Source organism: Musa acuminata, chromosome BXJ1-2 (genome assembly GCF_036884655.1).
Source record: "Musa acuminata AAA Group cultivar baxijiao chromosome BXJ1-2, Cavendish_Baxijiao_AAA, whole genome shotgun sequence".
NCBI lineage: Eukaryota > Viridiplantae > Streptophyta > Magnoliopsida > Zingiberales > Musaceae > Musa > Musa acuminata.
The window spans coordinates 32,843,053-32,866,620 of NC_088328.1; the positions used below are offsets into that span (position 1 = coordinate 32,843,053).

A 23,568-nucleotide genomic window follows, 5' to 3' on the forward strand; every position below is an offset into this window, starting at 1 on the left:
TCCTTTCTGATCACCAGATAAGATTTGATTTTTTCTTTTTTCTTTTTTTTTTTGTGGTAGGGTATAAAAAGCCATAAACGCCTTTCGATCAATCTTCTAAATAGCTTTCTTAATAGTATTTAGTATTTAATATGCTCGTCATAAATTTCACTCAACGTGAGCTTAAAATAGCGTATTCGATTGCTCTCATCTAATGTCTTTCTATGTTAATTGATAAGGTATTCGGTATTCACACGCCGGTCCGGCTTTAAGAGAAACTTGACACAGCATTCGGTCCGTCCACGCGCGCACGGCGCTTGGCCTTTGGCCTCAGCCGCGCCAGATCTGGTCACATCAATTAGTTTTGTCACCCAGGACGATTGCCGACCAGGTGTTCGATGGTTGGAGTGGAGTCCGGCCGACATGCCGCCGACCTCCGCCTGCATCCTTTCGCAGCCCATCAACGTCCAGCCTTCTTCGCGAGACAAGCAAGCTCTGATCGATTTCGTCCTTCAGCCATCACATCGCATCCTTGGTTTTAGTCTTCGGATGGGGATAGGTTTCGGTTTTCATGCTGCTGTTTGATTTCTGGATCTCCCTGTTGCTGAGTAAGCTCCTCTCTTTTCATTCCGGTTGCGGATTCATTCCCAGAATCTCTTCTGCAGAATGTTCGTCTCTAGAGATCGACGAGTTTTGAGGATCACAAGTTCGCCTCTTTTTCTGCAGGCACAGCTCTCGGCTTTTTGGTTGTCTTTGTGTTAAAAGGATAACTTACAGGAGGTATGTGATAGTATTATGAGGCAAGTGAACATTACAAGGTTCCACAACGCATGCTTTTATCTTCTTCTGCTCGTAGATTCCTGTGTTCAAAATGCCATTCATTATGTTCTCCTCAAGTTTCTTTTATTCTTTGAGGTGGTTGTGCCATGGAATCTTTATACTCGATCCTCAAATAATTCGGTGGTGGTCACTCAAATTCAGGCACCAAAAACATGGATAATATGTTTACACTGTGAACTCACTGTTGATAAGCCCAAAGAAATATGTATAACAGGTAAGAGTTAAAAGTAATTCTAGCACAAGCAGGATTGAATCTGCAAATAATTTCAAAGAGATGGTATCATGAGATAGTATCAAAGATACCTGAGCTGATTCTTCTGTTTATATTTTGGTCAATTGCATTCTGTGAGTTAATTCTGGTTAGTGGTCACTATGCATTCTTATATGCTCTACATCCTGGCTTGTGTCATTCTATTAATGTTCGTGGCAAAGGAGCTGATACTCTTGGTGGTTGTTGTGTATGTGCTTTTCCCATTAGTTAATTGTTCCTGTGCTTGTCCTTGACCTTAGTCCTTGTGCTTCTTTATTACTCCTACTCCTAGATACCTTTGTTGTGCTCTGATGATTTGTCTCATGATGTTATGACATTGGTTTCGACCAAACCAGAAATGGAGTAGGTGGTGATAACCAAAACATCTACAGATATCATATCACCACATTCAGTTTCCTTGCATGATCATTATTAATGACAACAAAGTTCTCAGTAGGACTCAAAACAGCATTGCTGTTAATTTCGCTCTAGTGACTGGTACTTTGTCAGATCATGAGGAGGTATGCCGGTGCCGCAAATTTCTTGAAGGAATTGCAGATGATGATGAAAGTCTGATAAGAGGTGCCGTTTTTAAATTTTACTTCTTTTGAAATAATTTAGCCTAATTTCACAAAGGTGGGACCTGAGCTTTTGCTATCTATCTGTTGGTGTTGCGAAGGATGAGTTTCATGTTCTTAGATTCAAACAAAGATGAGCCTTTAAGCACTTCTAGTTATGTCTGTGATCTGGCACTGCAACAGCCCTTGTACTAACATTTTGTTGTGTTATTTTGCAGTTTAGATGGTGTCCTATAGATCGGTGAATTTATTGAACTATAGAAATCGATTTGATGTGATGAAGATGCAGAAAACCTTTTAAGGTATGCTCCTCTGTCTAGCTCCCTATCCTCCTGCTTAGATTTCAAGTCAGAGTATATGTTCATACCCAACAGCCATCAATACAATTGCCAATTTGGTCATGAAGGAACAAGGATTTTCCTTTGGATGTCATTACCATGTTTTGACTTGTCAATTCCATATCTTAAAAGTGTTGAAGATTACCTGTTCAAATTTGGTTTTGTTCTATAAAAGATACAAACAAATCTATTCAAAGCAATCATAAATAAGAAGCATCCCTGATCTCAATTGAAACTTTTAGTTGTAGTGAATATCAGATAGCCCTTATGTTATTTACAAGATCCCTATTACATTCAATATAATCTTCTCAAGAGAATAAGCACAAACTGTGTGTTGTAGGGGAAATTTCTATGTACAACAAGGGACATATGAAAAAGGGCTTAACATCTTCTAAATCTTTGAACTAGTATATCATATACTAAGACCATCCTTTTTCTTCTTTATCTTCTACTTGGGTTGCAGGGTTAGAGGATGAAGGGGAAGGGAACATACATCAGAATAAAGCCCACTTAGTAGCAGTCTTCTCTTTCATGGTCCTGGAGTGCAACATATCACCATCCACCTCCTTCCTCCTGTCTGAACCAAGTACCATCTTAGACCAAAAGCTCCCCCCCTTCTTCCTCTTCTTCTTATCCTTCTCCTTCTTCCCCTCCTCTTTCTTTTTCCCTTTGTCCTCCTCTCTCAGCCTGCCGATCACGAAAGCCAGCGACCGGCTCTTCTTCAGCGGCCCGGGCTTGAGAAGGAGCCTTAAGCCTTTGTTGTGGACTTGACTGGGAGGGGAGGCAGCAGCAGAAGAGAGGTTGGTATCTGGAGAAGAGGTGGCTGCGGCAGAGGAAAGGGTGGTGGTGGCAGAAGAAGAGGCTGAGAGTTGAGAGAGCCTATCCCTGAGGCAGAAGGGGCACACCCCTCTGGATTGCCTGTGCTCTGGGTGCCTCCTGCACCTCCCATCTATTTCTGACCTCCCCATGATCTGCTTCTGGCTTATTGACTGCAACTTTCTCTGATCTCTTATATGCATCTCCATCTCAGTTGATTCTCATGCATGGACTCTTCGCACGGAGAGAGAGAGAGAGAAGGAGGAGGAGGAGGAGGTGAGCTTCTAGGATGCTTCCAACTTTCTCATCTTTCCACATTTCACTTGGCACTTGGCCTTGGGTTGTCTATCGTTTCTTGTGTTCCTGGATCATCTGGTGGTAGACTACGTGAAGTCTAGAAGTGGCACCTGGACCCACCAGCCTATGTTGATGTTGATCAGCTTGCACTCCGATGCTATTACTTTAAGTATGAGCTAAGGTTGTACCTAAGCATAGCATTTAGTCTGAAAAACTGTGACTCGGACTCAGAACATCCCATAGGAAATAAAAAGGGCAGGTCAAGAATTATGTCTCCTTTCATCCTATATCCAATTAATTAAGTTCCAGAAAGAGACTTTGTCTCGGGTCACCCTGCATCCATTGCTGACCATGCCCAATACGTGGGTTGATTAGACTGGAGTTCTGATCAAGTAATTTATGGTTTATTGAATTTTAACTTGGTCTAGTTAACATGTATGGCTTCCACAATTCTTCATTTTTCTGTATTTCTTCATGAAATTTCAAGTCATATGATTAAAAGTAATTGTGGAGATGAAGTTGTAAAGACTGTATAATATCTTTATTTTGTAGCTTTGTTATAATCGAGCAGAAATAAACTCAAATGCCTTGTGCACACCGTGGTATGAGAATTGAGGAGTAATTTGCATAAAGTTGATTAAACTTTGATACGTTAATAGCGAGTTTTTTTTTTCTTATAATAATTATCGTTTGTTCTGCCTCTGACCTAATAATTTTGGTTGCTGGTGCAGTCAAATAAAGCCAGAGACTCCAACTCGGTCTCCACGATTGACCCAGTCGGTCCATGTCATTGTCAACTGCACGAACGGCCAAGATCGCTTCATCGAGCGACCCCGACAGTGTCACTTGTGATCGGACGGGCAACATCGGCCGATGCCCCTCACCGAGCCGACGCGGCCGTTACCGACACGAACCGGCGCTGAAGAAGTGAATAAAAAGACGCAATCTCGTCGAAGCAACCGCGAGGCGTCGACCGGGATCGCACGTGCGTGAGGTACGTCAGCCTTTACCTCATCTCACCCCCTCCCACCCCACGTGTCGCAGGAAAATAAAAAAGGAGAAAGAAATATAAAGTGAATACGCTTGACCGACGCACCCGTCTTAGGACCCCAAACATCACCTGCTTCCGACACGTGGGATCGGCAACTTTTTCCAAGTGGGACCCACGCACAGGGGGGAAGGCCTTCCTGTGCAGACACGTTGTATACCCAGCATTACAGTGCTACGCGTTCCGACGCCGCCCCATCGGTTGGTGAGCTCAGTGCTTGCGATTCCTGTTGTTGACCATATTTTAATCGTTCGACACACGGTCAGAAACCTCATAATTTGGGGTATCGGTGTCTGAAACAATCTCGGCGCAGGGCAGAGGGAGCGCGTGTGACACATATCAATCGTGCTGACACGTGAAGTATGGTGACACGCAGGTCCACGCATGGCACGGGCGTTGAAGGTTGTGAGACAAGTGGGAGCCACGCACGTGCAAGGAACGCGGGACCTCCCGTGAAATAAAATAAACGCGCAACTCCAAAGTCTTCGTACCGGTTGGAGTCCACATGTCCGCACGAGGGGTGCGGTCCAGCCTGGCCAGAACCCGGAGAAGGGTGTGATTGGTAAGCCGTTGAGAGTAGTTCCCACGTGGGTGACGGATAGCTCCCGAGCGTTACTTATGGGTGTCGGTGTCGGTGTCGGTAGCCTCTGTCGAGGTGGAAGGTTAGTCCGATCTAATTCCGAGATTTGACTGACTACTGCGTGAGAAGTATTCCTGAAACAAGAGCGAAGGTGCAAACGTCTCTCCTCTTGGAGCAAGGCTTATTACGTCGAGGGTGCCTCTTCTTGACGAGGTCAAGATTCCTGTGATACTGGAGTTGAAGATTTTGAGATGGATTAATGTGTAATAGAAAGATAGATAATATAACCTGATGCAACATCAACCCCCTCTTTGGAATCGAAACGCCCTGTGACCGTAAGCCGTCATGGAATATGACGGATTCTTGTTCCATACCATCGTCAATCACATGGGAAGCTATGGTTATAGGCAAAAATAATTTCCGTATCACTAGCGAACATACGTGCGCACGCTACCACCGACCCGTTCTGACTTGGTCTCGCATCGGTCGAAATCGATTAGACAAATTGGTTCCGTCGAGTCTTTGATTTGGCATGATTTTTTCGTTTCCTTTTGTTAATTAATTAACAGAAACTTTAAATTATTACCAATGAGAAATACAAAGGAAGAGTTCTCTTTCAGGCCATAGAAAGATCGAGCCGACATATTCCACCAACAATCATGGAGTTAATCCACAACGATGACCACTGTGGTGTTTGGATTGTGATGATCGATTGGGTGCATCATGATTAGGCCAAGAAATCACCATTACAGCAAATCCTCACCCGTTAAGCCAATCATTAATTAATCTACGATTGGTGGGACATGCAGTGGTCCTGCTCTCATTTATTCTTAATTTAATGTATCCGTTATTATTAAATATCTTATTTAATAATAATATAATCGTTTTCATTAAAATTCATAATTTATTATTATTAATTTTTTCATTTATTATTAATTTTTTTCCATAATTCATTTATTATTAATTTCAGTTTTTTATTCATTATACATGAAATCATTATTATTAAATTAAATATTTAATGTCATTAAAATTTTTTATTATGGTCCAAACGTTACAAATTTGAATTAATTCTTGAACATTATGAGTTGGTGATAATAAATATTCTTGATAGGAGAACATCTATATATATGAGAATTTTGGTCCTTGGGCTTAATCATCTCTTTGAAGCAAAAAAGATTTCCTACACCATCTAAAGCAAGAGTTTTGAGTCGAGAAATACCAAAGTTCAAGAAAAAACCTCTGCAGAAATTCTTGACAACAATGGTTGGAGGTACGCTATTTTGTTTCCGCATCAGTTTTTATTGTGTTTCTATTATAATGATTTAGAAACGCAAGTTGGCTTCAATGATTTCTTACATTTGGTATCAGAGCCTTTTGACCTCTGCCTTGATACGAAATAGTTTTCATTTTTTTTTTTTTTGTCATGAAAATGATTTGATTTTGGTTTCTTCTTGGAAACTTCTTGATATATTTTGTTGAAAATCATGAGAAAATATCATTTTCAATATTTTAGTCGATAAAATGTTCATATTATGTATGCATATTTAGTTATATAAAATTATGCTTATGAGTCAATTTTTTTATGTTTAAAATATCTAGTGATCCATATAATCTTAATTAATTAAAAATTAGTCACAACATCCTTAATTAATTAAAATTATATATAAAGTTAAAATAAGGATCACATAAATAATTAGATATCATATTGTGACTGATTATATTTCATATAATAATTGTTATCTCATATGATCTTTTATTATATTTAATATAATTAATCAGGATAAAATATCAGATTATTTTTATAATTTACCCATAGGGATTATGAATTGAAATATAATTTGATAGTTTTATCATAAAGACCATTTGAATCTATTTGAATTAAGAATTTAGTTCACAGGCAATTTTTATGTCATGATATTCATATTTTTTTGGCATGTTTCACATGGGTAAAACATGTAATTTAGACTATTAAGCTTCAAATTTTAACATAAGCATGTAATTTCCAATCGGCTCAGCGTGATGTTTATCAAAACTAAGATAACTGATGGCATACGTGGTTCTGTTGATCAGCATGAAAATGTCCGAGACTTGCTAAAAGCTAGTACGTGAGCACATAATACAAATGCGAGATATTGTGGCTCAACTTAATAAACTCGAGATTAATATGTCAGAATTCGTCCTTGTGTACTATATTCTGAACACCCTTCTACCTCAATATGACCCTTTTAAAATTTCATACAATACATATAAGGACAAATGGTCAATCAATGAATTAATGACCATGTGTGTTCAAGAAGAAGAGAGACTAGTGATGGAATTGGGTGAGAGTGCATTGGTGGTAACCACTCACGGGAAGAACAAAACTGACAAACATCAAGCCAATCAGAAAACTCATCAGTAGGGAAAAGGTAAAATACCACCCCAAACTGATATCAAGAAAGAAGCAAGGTGTTTCTTTTGTAAATGAGAGGGACACACGAAGAAGGAATGCATGAAATTCTAATAATGGCTTAAAAAGAAAGGTAAACCAATCTCATTTGTGTGTTATGAATTTAATATGGCCAATGTTAATATTAACACCTAGTGGATTGACTCTGGATCAATAATCCATATTACAAACTCTTTACAGGACATGCAAAACCTAAGGAAGCTAATGGAAAGTGAGCAAAGCATCTTATCAGGAAATAAGATGGGCTCACATGTGGAGGCAATTGGAACATGCATTTTAACTTTAAGTAGTGGTTTTGTTTTAAAATTGAAAATGACCTTTTATGTACAAAGTTTCTTACGAAACTTAATTTCTGTTTCCAGACTCGTACCATTTGGGTATTCCTTTAATTTTAAAGACACATTATTTCGTTTATTATATAAATCTGATTGTATTGGGAATGATATTTTGTCTGATAGTCTTTACTGTATTTTATTATAAAGTGATAATACTCAAAATTCAATGCATATTCACGCTAGCATTAAGAGGTGTAATATTAATAAGGACTCCTCTATATTATGACATCGAAGATTAGGACATATCTCCATAGAGATAATTAAGAGATTATTTAAAGATGGGATACTTAGTACTCTTGATTTTACTAATTTTAAGACTTGTGTGGACTGTATTAAGGGAAAGCAGACGAATAAGTCCAAAAAGGGTGCTAATAGGAGTTCAGACTTATTAGAGATAATTCATACTGATATATGTTGTCCAGACATGGACATACATGGTCTAAAATACTTAATCTCCTTTATAGATGATTACTCATTATATATATATATATATATATATATATTTGCTTCATAACAAAAATGAAGCATTGGATGTCTTCAAAGTCTTTAAGGCTAAAGTTGAGAATCAATGTGGTAAGCAAATTAAAATTGTGAGATCAGATAGAGATGGAGAATATTATGGTAGATATACTGAAAATGGACAAGCACCTGGTCCTTTTGCTAAGTTTCTTCAAGAACATGGGATTGTTGCATAATACATTATGCCTAGTTCTTTATAACAGAATGGTTTTGCAGAAAGAAGAAACCGAACATTATTAGACATGGTGCAGAGTATGCTTAGCAACTCCAATCTTCCTAAGTTCTTGTAGATTGAAGCACTAAAGACGGTTGTGTATATATTAAAGCAAGTTCCAACCAAGGCTATCTAAAAGACACCATTTAAATTATGAAAATGTTGGAAACCGAGTTTGCGACATATGCGCGTTTGGGGATGTCCATCTGAAGTCAGGATATATAATCCACAAGATAATAAATTGGATCCGAGGACTATTAGTGGGTATTTCATTGCATATGCTGAAAAGTCTAAATGTTACAATTTCTATTATTCATCTCACACAACTAGGATTGTGGAATCAAGAAACGCTAAATTTCTTAAGAATGATGTGATTAGTGGGAGCGATCATTTCAGGAACATAGTTTCTACACATGATCATATAGAATCTCAACCTTCCACATCAAATGATAGATTGATTATAGTTCATAGCACTCCTGAAGTACAAACTAGTGCTAAACAACCAATCATTGAAATTTCACAAGTTGTCGATAGTATTCTAATAGATCAAGTAGTTCAGGAATTACAACAAGCTCCTGAACAAAAGCTCCTGAACTACTAATTGAACCATAAGTTCCACATCAAAACATTGGTACAATATTAAGAAGATCTACTAGAAATAAAAGATCAACAATTCCTAATGATTATATTGTATATCTACAAGAATCTGACTATAATATTGGAGCCAAAAATGATCCTGAAATATTTTCACAAGCCATGAGTTGCAAATAATCAAATTTGTGGCATGACGCTATGAAAGAAGAGATGAATTCCATGATGAGCAATGGAGTCTAGGATCTTGTAGAGTTGCCTAATGAAGTAAAGGCTATTGGTTGCAAATGGATCTTTAAAACTAAGAAAGATTCGTTAGGCAACATTGAGAGATACAAAGCAAGACTTATTACAAAAGGATTTACTCAAAAAGAGGGAATCGATTATACGGAGACGTTTTCTCCTGTATCTAAGAAAGATTCTCTACGTATTATTTTGGTATTAGTTGCTCATTTTGACCTTAAGTTACAACAAATGGATGTGAAAATAATATTTCTTAATGAAGATCTAGAGGAAGATGTTTATATGAAACAACCCGAAGGTTTCTCCTCTAGTGTTGGTGAGCACTTGGTTTGCAAGTTTAGGAAGTCTATATACGGCTTAAAACAAGCCTCCTAGCAATGGTATTTTAAATTCTATGAAGTGATTTCTTCGTTTGGATTTGTTGAAAATCCCATGGATCAATGCATATACCAGAAGGTTAGTGGAAGTAAAATATGTTTCCTTGTTTTATACCTAGATGATATTTTGCTTGCAACCAACGATAAGGATTTGCTGCATGAGGTAAAACAATTCCTTTCTAAAAATTTTGACATAAAAAATATGGGTGAAGCATCTTATGTCATTGGCATTAAGATCCATAGAGATAGACCTCGGGATATTTTAGGTCTATCACAAGAAACCTTTATCGATAAACTTTTAGAAAGATTTCGGATGAAGAATTGTTCACTAAGGTTGCTCCTATTGTGAAAGGTGATAGGTTCAATTTGAACCAATGCCCAAAGAATAACCTTGAAAGGGAATCAATGAAAAATATTTTATATGCTTCTGTCATATGAAACCTTATGTATGCTTAGGTCTGTACTAGACCTGATATTGCATTTATTGTGGGGATGCTAGGTCGATATCAGAGTAATCCAGGTATGGACCACTAGAGAGCTGCAAAGAAAGTGATGAGGTATCTACAAGGAACCAAATATTACATACTTATGTATAGACATACAGATAATCTGGATGTGATTGATTACTCAGATTCAGACTTCACCGGTTTGTGTTGATTCTCTTAAATCAACATCAGGATATATTTTTATGATGGCCAATGGAGCTATTTCTTGGAGAAGCACCAAACAGACCTTGACTACTACTTCTACCATGGAAGTTGAGTTTGTCCCCTGTTTTGAGGCTACTTCACATGGTGTATGGCTTAGAATCATGGATTCTATTTTTAGGCCATTAAGAATTTTCTGTGATAATTCAACTGCTGTCTTTATGGCTAAAAATAATAAAAGTAGAAGTCGAAGTAAACACATTGACATTAAATATTTAACCATAAGAGAATATGTAAAAGAAAAGAAAGTGGTCATTGAGCATATTAGTACTGAATTGATGATTGCTGATCCTTTGACTAAAGATATGCCACCTCTGAAATTCAAGAATCATGTAGAGAAAATGAGACTTGGTTCCAATTTGTAATGATATTGAAACTCTTATATATTATGATATTTTCTTATTCATGTGCATATTATTTTGAGAAAATATATTGTTATTGGACCAAGAATAAACATAAGGTTTATTCATTAAGTAATATTACCACATTGAGATTAAGAAACTAAATACATCGTAATACATGAACGATAATACTCTCTCTTAGAGGACTTATCGTTATGATTCATGTATTTATTTGTTAAGAAAGTTGTTGGAGAAAGATTAATTCAAATTATTAAGATAAACGTATGGATCAAAGTGGGAGAATGTAATCGTTATTATTAAATATCTTATTTAATAATAATATAACCGTTCTCATTAATATTCATAATTTATTATCATGAATTTCTTCATTTATTATGGTTTAAATGATTTCAGTTTTTTATTCATTATACATGAAACCGTTATTATTAAATTAAATATTTAATATCATTAAAATTCTTTATTAGGATCAAACGTTATAAATTCGAATTAATTCTTGAACGTTATGAGTTGGTGATAATAAATGTTCTTGATGACTATATATATATATATATATATATATATATATATATATGAGAATTTTAATTGCTGGGCTTAATCATCTCTTTGAAGCAAAAAAGATTTTCGTATCAATTTTTATTGTGTTTCTATTATAATAATTTAGAAACACAAGTTGAGTTCAATTATTTCTAGTAGACAGCACCCATGCTGCAATGGCACAGACAGCCTTGCAGCCATGTAATGTGTATCTCTGAAGCGTTACAGCAAATGACCAAAACCACAAACAATTAAACGACGTTCCTAACAAAGACCAATTCTCATAGTTTAAGACAAATATAATAATAATAATACATGACATGGTAAACGATTTAAATAGACAATTCGTTTCTTTAACTAACTAAACATTTCTCTTCGAGTTTGTGCTCTCTCTTCTCACACTTCCTTTCTGGCCCCCGTCAATTACCTCTTCGACGATGGGCTCAACCATTGTATCCACGTTCTTGACTACTCCATCAACCTAGAGACATAAGATACCACCACATAATGGACCATGTCACACTCTTGTGTGCATCCAAGAAAGAAACGTGTTAGATCATATAAATTACCTTCTCGATCAAGGTTTCTGCGAGTTCTGCATCCTTGATCACGACTTCAGCAACGTGCTCCACCTCCAAAGCTATCTTCTTTAGCTCCGAATTCTCCGGCAGCACCTCGGCCACCTCCAACGATACCTTTTCGGTCACCTCAGCCACCTTCTCCACCACCCCAAGTATCGCCTCCGCCGTCTTCTCCGCTTTCTCTGACACACACGGTTTAGTTACTGTGAGCCGGAGAAGTTTGTGAGATGTGAATAATCATGTCAACCTTTCTTTCAAGTCCCGCATGCGTTACCTTCGATCCCTAAAACCTTCCTGTAGAACGGTAAAGCCAAGAGGACTACCGAGCCCAGAGCCCATCTCGCCCTGCAGGAATCACAAAAGCTTACAAGTGGAGAAAAGAAGATCATGTATCCGCAGCCATTGTCCAAGGCAACGATGATCGATACCATATGGGTATGTCTGGGAATGGAAGATTAGGTAGGCCTGGAACACCGTCAGATCTCTTTTTCCTGCAGAGTTGGCATCAATAAATCATCACGCTACGGGGGAAAAAAAAAAAAAAGGAAGAAGAACGGTGATGATGTTGACGGAGCGCGTACTTGGCGTCTTCGTTGGCCGGCGCAGCGTCGTCGTCGCTGCCGGCGGGGGCTGGAGGTTGCGTCGCCGCCCGGACAACCACCGCCCGGTGTGCATGGAAGAAGGTGCAGAAGCCGATGACGCGGTAGGAAACGGCGAGGCGACGGTGAGCGGTGTAGACGGGGAAGTGGGGGCTGGAGGGCATGGGAGAGAAGAGGGAACCCGCCATTGTTGTCCCGATCGCCTTCTTCGCTTGGGCGCAGGAAGATGGAGGATGTTCGATGAGCATATATCAGTCATGTGTGTAGAGCTCTTATACACATACAAGAAGGAGAAGGAGACCAATAATGCAACATGCAACACGTTTGACCGAGTGAAGCAGCCACAATAATTGACGCTGAAGATATTGATTTGATGATTAAAAATCTCTCAAAAAAATTAAAGATGTTTGGGAAAAAGGCTTATATAAATAATAAATACATAAGTCTGAAAAATGAGTTTGAATTTTAAAACATTTATCATGCAAAGATATCCATAATATTCTTATATTCCTGATTATAAAATGACTGTCAGCTAAAAAAGATCACTTGCGATGCTATCTATGTACGTAAGATTTAAAATATTAGAAAAATAATTACAAAAATCATCGTGATCCGTAGGATCTTTGTTTATTTTTTCCTGCATGCAAATCACATGCGAAGCCTACAATAAGTGATCTGACGACGTGTGGCCTACAAAAGCATAACCTTTCACAGGTGGAGTTAATGTGAAGAAGACGGGAATTGAATGCATCGAATAGACAAAAGCTGCATATTCCAGCAGTTTGGCTGAACCCTAATGACCATTAGACAACTCACATGTGGTTGGGTTATATAATAATAGTGGGGTTAGCGTGTGGGTGTAGGAAACCCACTATGACACAAAAACGAGCATCGCCAATTTTAAATTGGGGTCTTCTATATAATGTAACGTAGCATATTATATATATCTAACATGGGTTGTTGATATATGCTACCGAGTAGACGAATTGGAAAGGTGGAAAGAGATGAGATACTATTGTGAATTATTATTATTATTATTGCGACGTATGTATTTTGGCAAGAGAAATATAACTATGATATGCAGCCTATGAACAACTCAGTTGAGTCCAAATACTAGATTTAAGGTGGATGACCAATATAAATAAAGATGTGAAATTAACAGGATTTAAAGGTTACATGATTTCAAGAAACTACATATATGATTTTAATTTCCGCACATTGGTTGTAAATGATGGAATGAAAATGCCCTTCTTAGGTAGCGTTGATGACGGTTGTGGATATGTGAAATAGAAATAAAAAAATTTAAATGATTCTACCAAGATTTAAATCTGGGTATAACTACTATAATATAAAATTCACTTTTTTTTTCTTTTTTTAATAAGTTCAAAGTCGAATAAAAATTATTTTTTTAGAAATTGATATTATCTGAAAAAAAAAAAAAAAAGTCATTGACATTTTGATCAGCCCGACGTAGTCTAGACCCATATTCGTGAGGTTGTCCGATGTGCCTCCGAAGTGGAAGCGTCGAGCTCTCGAGGTGTTTCCTGGATGAAGATCGAGGTCGAAAGAGATTTCTTGACACGAACCCTCCGATACTCAAATAGTAACCTAAAATGAATACGGGCATGAATAGTCAAAATAAGTTAGGAAAAGAACCCCTATTATTACATTGGAGATTCACTTTTATACTTGGCCTTAGAATGGGACAACCTCTAACCGTCCCAACATCCTCTTCTTGGTGTCTTGTCCACATGGGTGATTAAGGGAGGAGACAACCTCAAACTACTTGTGTTAGACTTTTGTCCATACGAGCAGACAGGTGGGAAATGACTTGGTTCTTTTCCTTCCACCAAGGACTTCACGTGGCGGCTACGTGTCAGATGATAATTGACTGATAGTATATTTCCTATCATTTGTCTTTCCTTAGGTGTGCTTAGGGGGCTCTTGCTAAAGGAGTCTGAAGTGCGATGTTTAGTTCATCCGATACAAGTGCGTTCGGGATCTCCTTACGCGGGTCGGATTTTCCCGACTCATATGCCTTGGGCAAATTTAGCCATACGACTCTACTATAGTAGATTCTTTTTACGCGAGTCAGGTTTTCCTAATTTACATGCCTTGGCACATTTGGCCTTGCGCCTCTATGTGATGGATTTTTCTTCACCCGGGTTAGATTTTCTCGACTCACGTACCTTAAGCACATTTAACCATATACTGACAGATTTCTCCTTACGCAAGTCAGGTTTTCCTAACTCATACACATTAGACATATTTTGTCTTATGTCTCCATCATGTAGATTTATCCTCACGTGGGTTCGAGTTTTCAAACTCATATGCATTCGGCACATTTGGTCTTGCGTCTTCACCGTGACAAATTTTTCTTCGTGTGGGTTGGGTTTTCATGATTCATGTGTCTTGGGCACATTTGACCTTTTGCCTCTACTGTGGTATATTTATCCTCATGCTGATCGGGTTTTTTCCACTCACTTGCCTCAAGCATATTTTGCTTTGCGTCTCCGTCATAACAAATTTCTCCTTATGCGGGTCTAGTTTTTTGAACTTATATGCCTGGAGCACATTTGATCTTGTGCCTTTGTTGTGATGAATTTTAGAGGAAAGACACCATACTTTTCGACTCCTTATGATTATATATATATATATATATATATATATATATATATATATATATATATATATATATATATATATATATAGTTTAAATAACACATGTAAATAGTACCCAAAATTATTTAGGATGGTGTAACATGAAGATGGTTGCTAATAGCATCATGATCAATTGTTGCCATGTTGTTGGAAGAAAAAAACAATTATGTAATCGACCTCAAATTGTGAATATATTACATACATAAAATAATGACATCCAATCCCGTCTCCGAAATATTAGAAGAAAAAAAAATTCGATTAATTTTTAGTAGTCAATGTATGCCATGTGCTTATACGAGTAGGAAAACTATTGACGTCACGTGATGCATGTGATCTTAGCACATTTTGTGGTGTTGTATTTCTTATGAATGCCCATTCAAATGACTGAATTATACGACAGGCTGTCAGTATATATTTATCATTTTATGTCATAAATGTAAAGATATTTAGATAATTTATCGGAAAAAATTATACTATTTGAGTTTTTACGGAAATGTCATCTCCTATTCATTTTTACCTACGGATGTCATTATTCTCTAATTTGACTAAAATAATGATATCTTAAAATGCTTGAATCAAATTCTTTTTTTCTTTTCCCACCTTCCTCCTCGTTTGTTTCCTCTCACTCTTTTTATCTTTCCATCATCGACTTCCTTATGCTTCTTCTTCTCATCTTTCGTGTCCTCTTCTACCTCCTGCCTCCTCCTCTCGTCTTTGTCTTCTAAAAATATTTCTAAAATTTATAATATTTTTCTTAAATATATGAATAAATATTGTAACCATATCGATGTACAAGTTAAAAGTGTTTTAAATATATTTCACCAAAATATACTGGATTTGATTTGAACCATAGTCGATTGTAGAATCTCAATTGTATAGGTTTTACGAACGGTTATTTTTTTAATTTATTTTCGAGTATAATAGGCTCAAGTAGTAATTTATGTCAACTTTCACCATCCTACTAGGATCTCATTATAACATTATTAATAATATTTTCTATATTTTTAGAGAATTTTAGGATAATTAATTGTTAAAATCTAATTTTTTTTATTAAGTTCTATAAATGAGTATGTTTTAGTTTATTTTCTGGTGTAAAATAGTTAACTTTAATCAAATCATATCAAACATTAACTAATCTGCTAGGTTATTATTTTAACATAATTAGTTATATATTTTATATTTTAAGATGATTTTATGATAATTAATTATCAAATTTTAGATTTTTTATATAGATTCTATAAATGAGTATATTTTAATTTATTTTAGAGTCTAATAGGATCAACTTCAACAAATCAAATCAAACTTTCACCAATATACTAAGATATTATTCTAACATAATTAATATATATTTATTTTTTTAAAAAAAAAATTAAAGATAATTTATCATCAAAATTTAGATTATTTTTTATAAATTAGTGTATTTTAGCTTATTTCCGAGTGTGATAGTATCAACATAAACCAAATCATCTCAAACTTTCACCGGTCTACTATCATATTATTTTAACATCAGCAGTAATATTTTTTTTTTAATATTTTAAAATAATTAATTATCAAAAGTTTGATTTTTGTTTTATAAGCATATGCATTTTAGTTTATTTCAGAGTATAATTAGGTCAACTTTGACCATACCATCTCAAAATTTTACCCCTCTACTAGGATATGACTATAACATCATTAATAGTATTTTTTTAAAAATTATATAATTTTATGACAATTAATTGTAAAAAAATTAAATTTTTTTAATATAAATTCTATGAATAGACATCATTTTCAGGTGTAAGAGAGTCAACTTAAATCAAACCATCTCAAGTTTTCAGAACATTATTCTAACAATTAATAATAATTTTTAAAGATAATTTTAAATAATTAATTATAAAAAATTATGTTTTTTTAGGTGAATACTATGAACGAGTTTATTTTAATTCATTTTTAAGTATAATAATAGGGTTAATTTCGACCAAACCATCTTATAAATGTGGTCCAAAAAAAAAAAATTGTGAACCCACAAATTTTCGAAAAAAATATATATATCTTATTCCGATTACTTATGAATTAATTTTAATCAGTCAGGTATTAAGGTCGGTCAGAGGTGATTTGCCAACTGGATTCTAAGTACTAATTGTGTTATGCTAAATGTATCTTTAGAACTTAATTAATGGATATCTTAATCCAAACTTAATTAATTCTAAAAATAGATTTAGAATTGGAATTGGAGGATCAATGAGCTTTCAAACTCATGATTTATTAGGTTGGATCGATGTCATTTCCGAACTGTAGTATGATTAAAGCCGGCTTAATAAGACTCGGATCACAATGCATTATGCTATCTTCTTCTATTCACCTAATTTGGTGGGTGTCGGCCATAACGCCTAATTGGCTTACCACATAATGAATTAGATTCGTGTCGCTGTCGGTAAGGTGGTGAGCAATTCATTACGCAGTGCGATCTGTATCGGGTTTGATTGCATCGAGTTGTTGTGCGTCCCTCTCGCTACCCAAACCGATTAATGTCTTCTGTCTCTGTAGATTTCCGCGCTCTGTTGACTGCAGCGAGACTTGCAAGGAGCAGAAGCGCGGGTTGAGAGGAATCGAAGCCGGTGATGGCCGTCCGGCCTAATCGCCTCCTCTTTCCGGCGCCAAACGCCTCCTCCTTATGTGGATTCATGGAGTTGTTGTGCGTCCCTCTCGCCACCCAAACCGATTAATGTCTTCTGTCTCTGTAGATTTCCGCGCTCTGTTGACTGCAGCGAGACTTGCAAGGAGCAGAAGCGCGGGTTGAGAGGAATCGAAGCCGGTGATGGCCGTCCGGCCTAATCGCCTCCTCTTTCCGGCGCCAAACGCCTCCTCCTTATGTGGATTCATGGAGTTGTGCACCCCTCCCCCGCCGCCACCCTCTCCTCCATCTTCCCCGGGCCCCCCCACCACCATCCGGTTCCACCACTCCTCCCTCCTCCCCGCCCTCCCCATCTCCGCCGCCTTCCTCATCGCCGCCGCCGTCCTCGTTCTCGTCCTCGCCTACTTCGTCTTTCGCCGCCGCCACCACCGCCGCACGGCATCCCCCGACGTACCCCTCGCCGGCGGACCCCTTGAGGAGGACGGTGGCGGCGACGGCAACGGCGACGAGGTGATGCACCATGTCTGGTACATCAGGACCGTTGGCCTCGACGAGTCAACCATCAGGGCCATCTCCGCGTTGGCGTACAAGGCCGCGGATGGCGTCCTCGGCGCCTCGGCCTCCGACTGCGCTGTCTGCCTCTCCGAGTTCCGCGAGGACGAGCTCGTTCGCCTCCTTCCCAAGTGTGGCCACGCCTTCCACCTCGGCTGTATCGACACTTGGCTTCGATCCCACGTCAATTGCCCCCTGTGCCGTGCGCCCGTCGTAGTCTCGACCTCCGCCGCCAGCAGTGGCGGTACTGGAACAAGTACCCATTCTTCTTCTTCTTCCTCCTCCTCCTCCTCCTCCTCCTCCGCCCCTTCATCCCACCCTGAGTTTATCCCAGATCACGTGGATCCCAATAATCTCTCCTCGGCCGTAGCGGACAGCGAGCAGATCAATGGCCGGCAATCAGAATCTGCTCAAGGCGCCTTGGAAGAGGAACCGGAGGTCGAAAGATTGGAACTTGGAGCTGGAAACCGAACTGTGGTCTTCCCGCTCACGAGCTCTGAGCAGCGAGTGACTGTTGATATTGGGGAAGATGGGTTTCAGCCCATCCGGCGATCGATTTCTATGGATTCATTTACTTGTTCTTCTTTTATACATGGATTGGAGTCTGATGAGCATCTCAGCAATAACAGGAAGAAAACCTCCTTAGAAGAAGAAGTGTGGGATGATAGAACCAGGAGAAAGCAATGGAATTTTTCCAGTGGCGCTTCTTTGTGCAAGGAAACAGAAAGATCTTTATCGAGCATTAGTGGGAGCTTCTTCTTGTCAAGACAAGGCCGAGCTCGGCGCTCCCTTCTGCCGCTGTAATGGTCCTATAACTTCAGTATATTGCCGAGTTCACCACATAGCACATTTTGTACATACCAGTGGTTCTCATAAAGTTGGGAGCTGCATTTCACCATCATATATCTGCGTTTGTAAAGTGAAAAATTACAGCAGCAAACTTGTGATGAATGCTACATCGGTTAAAGGCTGAAAGGTAGAGTTTTGGGTTGATTTCATGGCATGGCAAAACAAATGGATGATAAGACTTGGTATGCAGAGCTTCTGCTTGGGTTATATGTGGTCATAATTGCATATATAGTTTCAGCATGTAAAGAACTTTACTCTGATGTAGTATGCCAATCGATCAAGTTGGATTTGATCTTCCTATATCTGGCTCTTGGTATGTCATGCAATTTTGCCAAGAGTTGTGGTTGTTTGAATGATAGAAGTTACTGATGCATATGAAGGCTATTTCTTTTTTCCTTCTCAAATTAAAGCAGGTAAATGTTGAAGTGTGCAGCATATAATTTTAAGTTGAATGAGAATCTTCATGACGGTATCCGATTAATTTCTACATAACAGTGCTGCATGATAGCGTGATTTCCTAAATGAAAGGAATAATGCTTCAAGTTGAATCTTCTTGACCTTTTATGGCTTTAACTCATCCTTGTTTCTGCTTTCATGCTGAAGAAGTTGAGTCCCATCAAGAGTCTGCTTTCTTGTGGTATTATTAGATTAAGACATTGTCCTATCAGGGAAACATGAGATATTAGATGCATAATCTGCATAGATTATTGTTATCGGATAGCATAACATTGTCCAAGTGCAAATGTTGCTTGTCTCTTAGGTTTTCAGTATTTGGAGTGACTTCTTAGTTTCCTTTGAACTCTCTGCTATTTCTAATTTGCCGATAACTTTCAGTGGCGTGTCATCTGCAAGAACTTCCCCTACAAGTGCTCATTCACAGAGTGGCTGCTTTATCTTTTCTTTCTGTCAACTGTCTGGAAAATCTGCTCTGATCTGAACTTTTATGTGGATTCTTCACTTTCATGTTAAATCAGAGCAACACACAAGTTTAGTCTTTGAAGTTATATTTTTATATCTTGGCTTGCAAAAAAACTTATATGAGTGCTTGCAGTCTCCTTTTGTTTTTACTATCTTGTTAGATCATTGTTCCTTGTAAATTTCTGTGCTGCTGCTTTTCAAGTTTCAGAAGAATTGAAGATTGTCAGTTTCCATTTGGCCCACCAACCAAATGCTTAGTAACTTGGTTTTTCATCTCCAGCTTCATTTACTGAGATCAACAGTTCAACAAATATTGGGTTCTTCAGATGAACTGATGCTAAACAGAAACCTGAAGTTGTTTTGGTAATTACTCCAGTCGAAATACTAAAATCATTTTGATTATGTAGAGCAGATGATTTTGCACAATATTATTTTCAGAGATTTTAGTCATTATTGGTCATTCATTCATCAACCTAATGAACTTGGTTATGCAAATCCGTATGTTCTTTTAAGCCAAATCAGAGATCAGCTCTGATTTGCCTGTCCTAATTCAACTTTTCTTCTTATGATCCTTCTTTTCTTCACCTTTATAACCAAAAGCATGACTTCTGCTAAAAATTTGCCAGTACTAATTCGACAAAATCTTGACTAAATCTCTACTGTACATCAATCCTGAAGCAGCAGAGGAATAATATTTCTATCTGGATTTGGATGCAAACGTCAGTTGAGCATGACAGCCTATTCCCTCTGCAGAGTGCAAGTAGATTTGGGACAATACTATCAAGATCTTGCTGACCCAGTGGCACTGTTGGATCCAAGCATATCTGCGACTTGTTTGTATCGGGTGTTCTCAGTGACACCCGATATCGTCAATGGCGGATCCCCTATGAATCGAGTAAATGCTATGAAAACCCTTGTCGGCTACAAGAACGAGTGGCAATCACGTTTACATTCAAAAGGAATTGACTACAGATTTGCCTCCTCCTCTATCCTGATTAGCATTCGGTGGATTGCTTCTGCAATCTCGTCCGCTGATGTACACCGGCAGTCGTCTTCCACCTGCCGATCAAAACCAAACAGAGCAGGTTCAGAAGAGATCCGGAATCGCAGTGATGTAGATTGGAGACGAAGAGCTCGATACACCTTGAGACTGAAGGAGTACATGACGATGCGATCGACGGAGGTGACGTTGAGGTGCAGCGGCACGAGCCGCAAGCTCTGCAGTCCCGCCACCAGCCTGAGCAGCTGCCGGGGCCGCCGCCTCGACAGCAGCTTGAGGTTTGCATGGCTCTCCAGCATCGTCACCTCGATGTTGGCAGTGGCCGTTTGGTTCTCGATCTCGCCGGTGTTGCGGTAAAAGGCACCGGAGTGGCTGATACCGTGCCTTTTACCGCTGTTATCGTCGTTGCCATTGCCGCCGCCGCCGCCACTGAAGAAAGAGGAGTACTGAGGAAAGCTGAAGAAGCCGGCGAAGGCAGAAGCGACGGCGGCCGCATCTGTTCGTCGCTTGAGCCGTTTCTCCACCTCCATCGAACGAAGGAGCTGCTCCAGTTCTTTGACATAATTGATTGCGCCAGCGACAATCGAAGCTTGATCACCCTGTGCATACAAGTGCTAATTCTCAAGATTTGCAGATGAATTCATGGTGATCAGAGGAAAACATCGTGCTATTACATTACCCTTTGGACGTAGAAAGATGGCATGAGAGAGCGGAGGACAGCCAGGTACTCGTTCATTTGCCTCCGGCGGTTGCGCTCCACGGCAATGTGGGCCATCCTTTGGCTCTCCACCTCCTCTCTGTTCTTGATGCTCCTCCCGCAACGCCTCTTCCTCCGCCCCGCCACCTCCATGGCCTCCCCCACTCCTCCATGGAGGTTCTGCGCCGAGGAGCACGAGGGATCACATTCTTGCACCGCCCCTTTGTCATCCTCCATTAGCCCACCCGAGTCACTGCTTCATGCTCCTCCCTCAGCGGCACGAGGCTCCATGGAGACACAGCGAAAGAGGTCGTGAGGGAAAGCCACAGCTTCCAATGCCATTTCTCTCCACCTGCACACAGCTCCATGGGGAGGACGAGGGTGGCCTTTTAAAGGCACGGGGTGGGTCAGAAGAAAACAATTGCAGACTTGCCACGTGAGAAGCAGAGGAAGAAGAGTCCGTGTTCTCTCTCTCTCTCTCTTTCCTCTTCCTCTACTCTACCCACAGTGAGACGAGTGATGTGAGTTCAAAGATCACAGAACATGAGAGCATCACCAGCTGAGCTGAGGTAGCAGCAGCAGAGCTTTCCCTTGTCTCTTCCTGACTGCTATCATCTGCGGCTTCTGAGTCCTGTCACCAAATTTTCGTAGGTGTATGAACGATGCTGCAAATGCATGTGATCTTTCCATTAATTTCATCCTAATTATGATTATGGTTTCAAGATTTTGACGAAATTAAGTATACTTAGATATAGAGAGAGGGAAATAAAGTAGAGGCGTGTGCATCAATAAATCTAATTTAAATGTTTACAGGTTTTACTAAGATTAGCTTTCAGCCTAATCTGCAATCAATGAACAGCCAGCTAAATCAGCGGCAGTGAACTGGGCTGACTGAATCCAACCAGACACTTGACAAAATCCAACATGTTGCCAGCTAAAACACGAGTTTTGTGCAAGTAGATTCTGCACATTTGGTTGAAGGGGGAAGATGACAGCCTCAGCTACTAATAATCGCCATGTTTGCGTGAATCGATGGAAGGTTTCAGCCACAGCTTCACAAGCTCAACAGCATCAACTGGCTTCCTCTGCCATTTCTCTCCTCCAAAGCCTGCTTGGGAAGAACAACAGATTGGAGTTAGTATTCTATGTAACGGTTATTATTAAATATCTTATTTAATAATAACGTAACCGTTCTTATTAAGATTCATAATTCATTATCATGAATTTCTTCATTTATTATCGTTTAAATGATTTCAGTTTCTTATTCTTTAGACATGAAACCGTTATTATTAAATTAAATATTTAATATCATTAAGTTCTTCATTATGGTCCAAACGTTACAAATTTGAATTAATTCTTGAACGTTATGAGTCGGTGATGATAAATGTTCTTGATGGGAGAACATCTATATATACATGAGGATTTTGGTCCCTTGGCTCAATCATCTCTTTGAAGCGAAAGGCTTTCCTACACCATCTAAAGCGAGAGTTCTGAGCCGAGAAGAACCAAAGTTCAAGAAGAAATCTCTGCAGAAATTCTTGGCGACAATGGCTGGAGGTACGCTATTTCGTTTCCGCATTAGTTTTATTGTGTTTCTATTACAATGATTTAGAAACACAAGTTGGCTTCATTAAAATTTCTAACATTTGGTATCAGAGCCGAATGACCTCTGCCTTGATATGAAAAAATTTTCATTTTTATGCCATGAAAATGATTTGATTTTGGTTTCTTCTTGGAAACTTCTTGATATATTTTATTGAAAATCATGAGGAAATATCATTTTCAACATTTTTAGTCGGTAAAATGCTCATATTATGTATGCATATTTAGTTATATTAAATTATGTTTATGAGCAAATTTTTTATGTTTAAAATGTCTAGTGATCCATATAATCTTAATTAATTAAGAATTAGCCACAACATCCTTAATTAATTAAAATTATATATAAAGTTAAAATAAGGATCACATAAGTAATTAGACATCATATTGTGATTGATTATATTTTGTATAATAATTGTTATCCCACAGGATCTTTTATTA

The 23,568-nt window shown here is 38.5% G+C and overlaps 4 protein-coding genes and 1 long non-coding RNA gene across 7 annotated transcripts; 2 read left to right on the forward strand and 3 right to left on the reverse strand.

The window, feature by feature from the left end:
* The first annotated feature begins 43 nt into the window (after positions 1-43).
* Positions 44-5,392, forward strand: LOC135610855 (uncharacterized). 3 transcript variants are annotated; one of them, XR_010486349.1, is made up of 6 exons: positions 44-587; positions 706-759; positions 1,580-1,651; positions 1,866-1,949; positions 3,830-4,092; positions 4,523-5,392. It is a non-coding gene; the product is annotated as an uncharacterized LOC135610855 (long non-coding RNA). The 3 variants fall into 3 exon arrangements; XR_010486348.1 differs by having other exon boundaries at positions 1,580-1,949; XR_010486347.1 differs by lacking the exons at positions 3,830-4,092; positions 4,523-5,392 and having other exon boundaries at positions 1,580-2,086.
* LOC135610848 (uncharacterized) lies at positions 2,211-3,210 on the reverse strand. Its single transcript, XM_065105836.1, has one exon. It carries the CDS (start codon positions 3,008-3,010, stop codon positions 2,480-2,482), a length of 531 nt encoding a protein of 176 aa, XP_064961908.1. The 5' UTR covers positions 3,011-3,210; the 3' UTR covers positions 2,211-2,479.
* A 5,926-nt stretch (positions 5,393-11,318) lies between the features above and the next one.
* LOC135613678 (uncharacterized) lies at positions 11,319-12,492 on the reverse strand. The gene is made up of 5 exons (XM_065110717.1): positions 12,220-12,492; positions 12,067-12,129; positions 11,913-11,983; positions 11,627-11,820; positions 11,319-11,538 (listed from the first exon to the last, which is right to left on the reverse strand). Exons 1-5 carry the CDS (start codon positions 12,483-12,485, stop codon positions 11,419-11,421), a joined length of 714 nt encoding a protein of 237 aa, XP_064966789.1. The 5' UTR covers positions 12,486-12,492; the 3' UTR covers positions 11,319-11,418.
* Positions 12,493-17,695: 5,203 nt separating this feature from the next.
* Positions 17,696-18,868, forward strand: LOC135612173 (E3 ubiquitin-protein ligase RING1-like). The gene has a single exon (XM_065108065.1). It carries the CDS (start codon positions 17,696-17,698, stop codon positions 18,866-18,868), a length of 1,173 nt encoding a protein of 390 aa, XP_064964137.1.
* A 1,303-nt stretch (positions 18,869-20,171) lies between these two features.
* Positions 20,172-22,007, reverse strand: LOC135610860 (transcription factor bHLH96-like). The gene is made up of 3 exons (XM_065105848.1): positions 21,511-22,007; positions 20,975-21,430; positions 20,172-20,890 (listed from the first exon to the last, which is right to left on the reverse strand). The coding sequence occupies exons 1-3, from the start codon at positions 21,763-21,765 to the stop codon at positions 20,798-20,800; spliced, it is 804 nt and encodes a 267-aa protein (XP_064961920.1). The 5' UTR covers positions 21,766-22,007; the 3' UTR covers positions 20,172-20,797.
* Between the last annotated feature and the right edge of the window lie 1,561 nt (positions 22,008-23,568).

Bases quoted from the DNA above. Each gene is read 5' to 3' on its own strand.
- LOC135613678 (XM_065110717.1), bottom strand. From the start codon at position 12,485: ATGCTCATCGAACATCCTCCATCTTCCTGCGCCCAAGCGAAGAAGGCG. The intron at 11,984-12,066 runs GTATCGATCATC...TGATTCCTGCAG, and splicing joins TTCCCAGACATACCCATATG to GGCGAGATGGGCTCTGGGCT. The intron at 11,539-11,626 runs GTAATTTATATG...TTATGTCTCTAG, and splicing joins CAGAAACCTTGATCGAGAAG to GTTGATGGAGTAGTCAAGAA.
- LOC135610848 (XM_065105836.1), bottom strand. From the start codon at position 3,010: ATGGAGATGCATATAAGAGATCAGAGAAAGTTGCAGTCAATAAGCCAG.
- LOC135612173 (XM_065108065.1), top strand. From the start codon at position 17,696: ATGGCCGTCCGGCCTAATCGCCTCCTCTTTCCGGCGCCAAACGCCTCC.
- LOC135610860 (XM_065105848.1), bottom strand. From the start codon at position 21,765: ATGGAGGATGACAAAGGGGCGGTGCAAGAATGTGATCCCTCGTGCTCC. The intron at 21,431-21,510 runs GTAATGTAATAG...TTGTATGCACAG, and splicing joins CATCTTTCTACGTCCAAAGG to GGTGATCAAGCTTCGATTGT. The intron at 20,891-20,974 runs GTGTATCGAGCT...TTTGATCGGCAG, and splicing joins TGTACTCCTTCAGTCTCAAG to GTGGAAGACGACTGCCGGTG.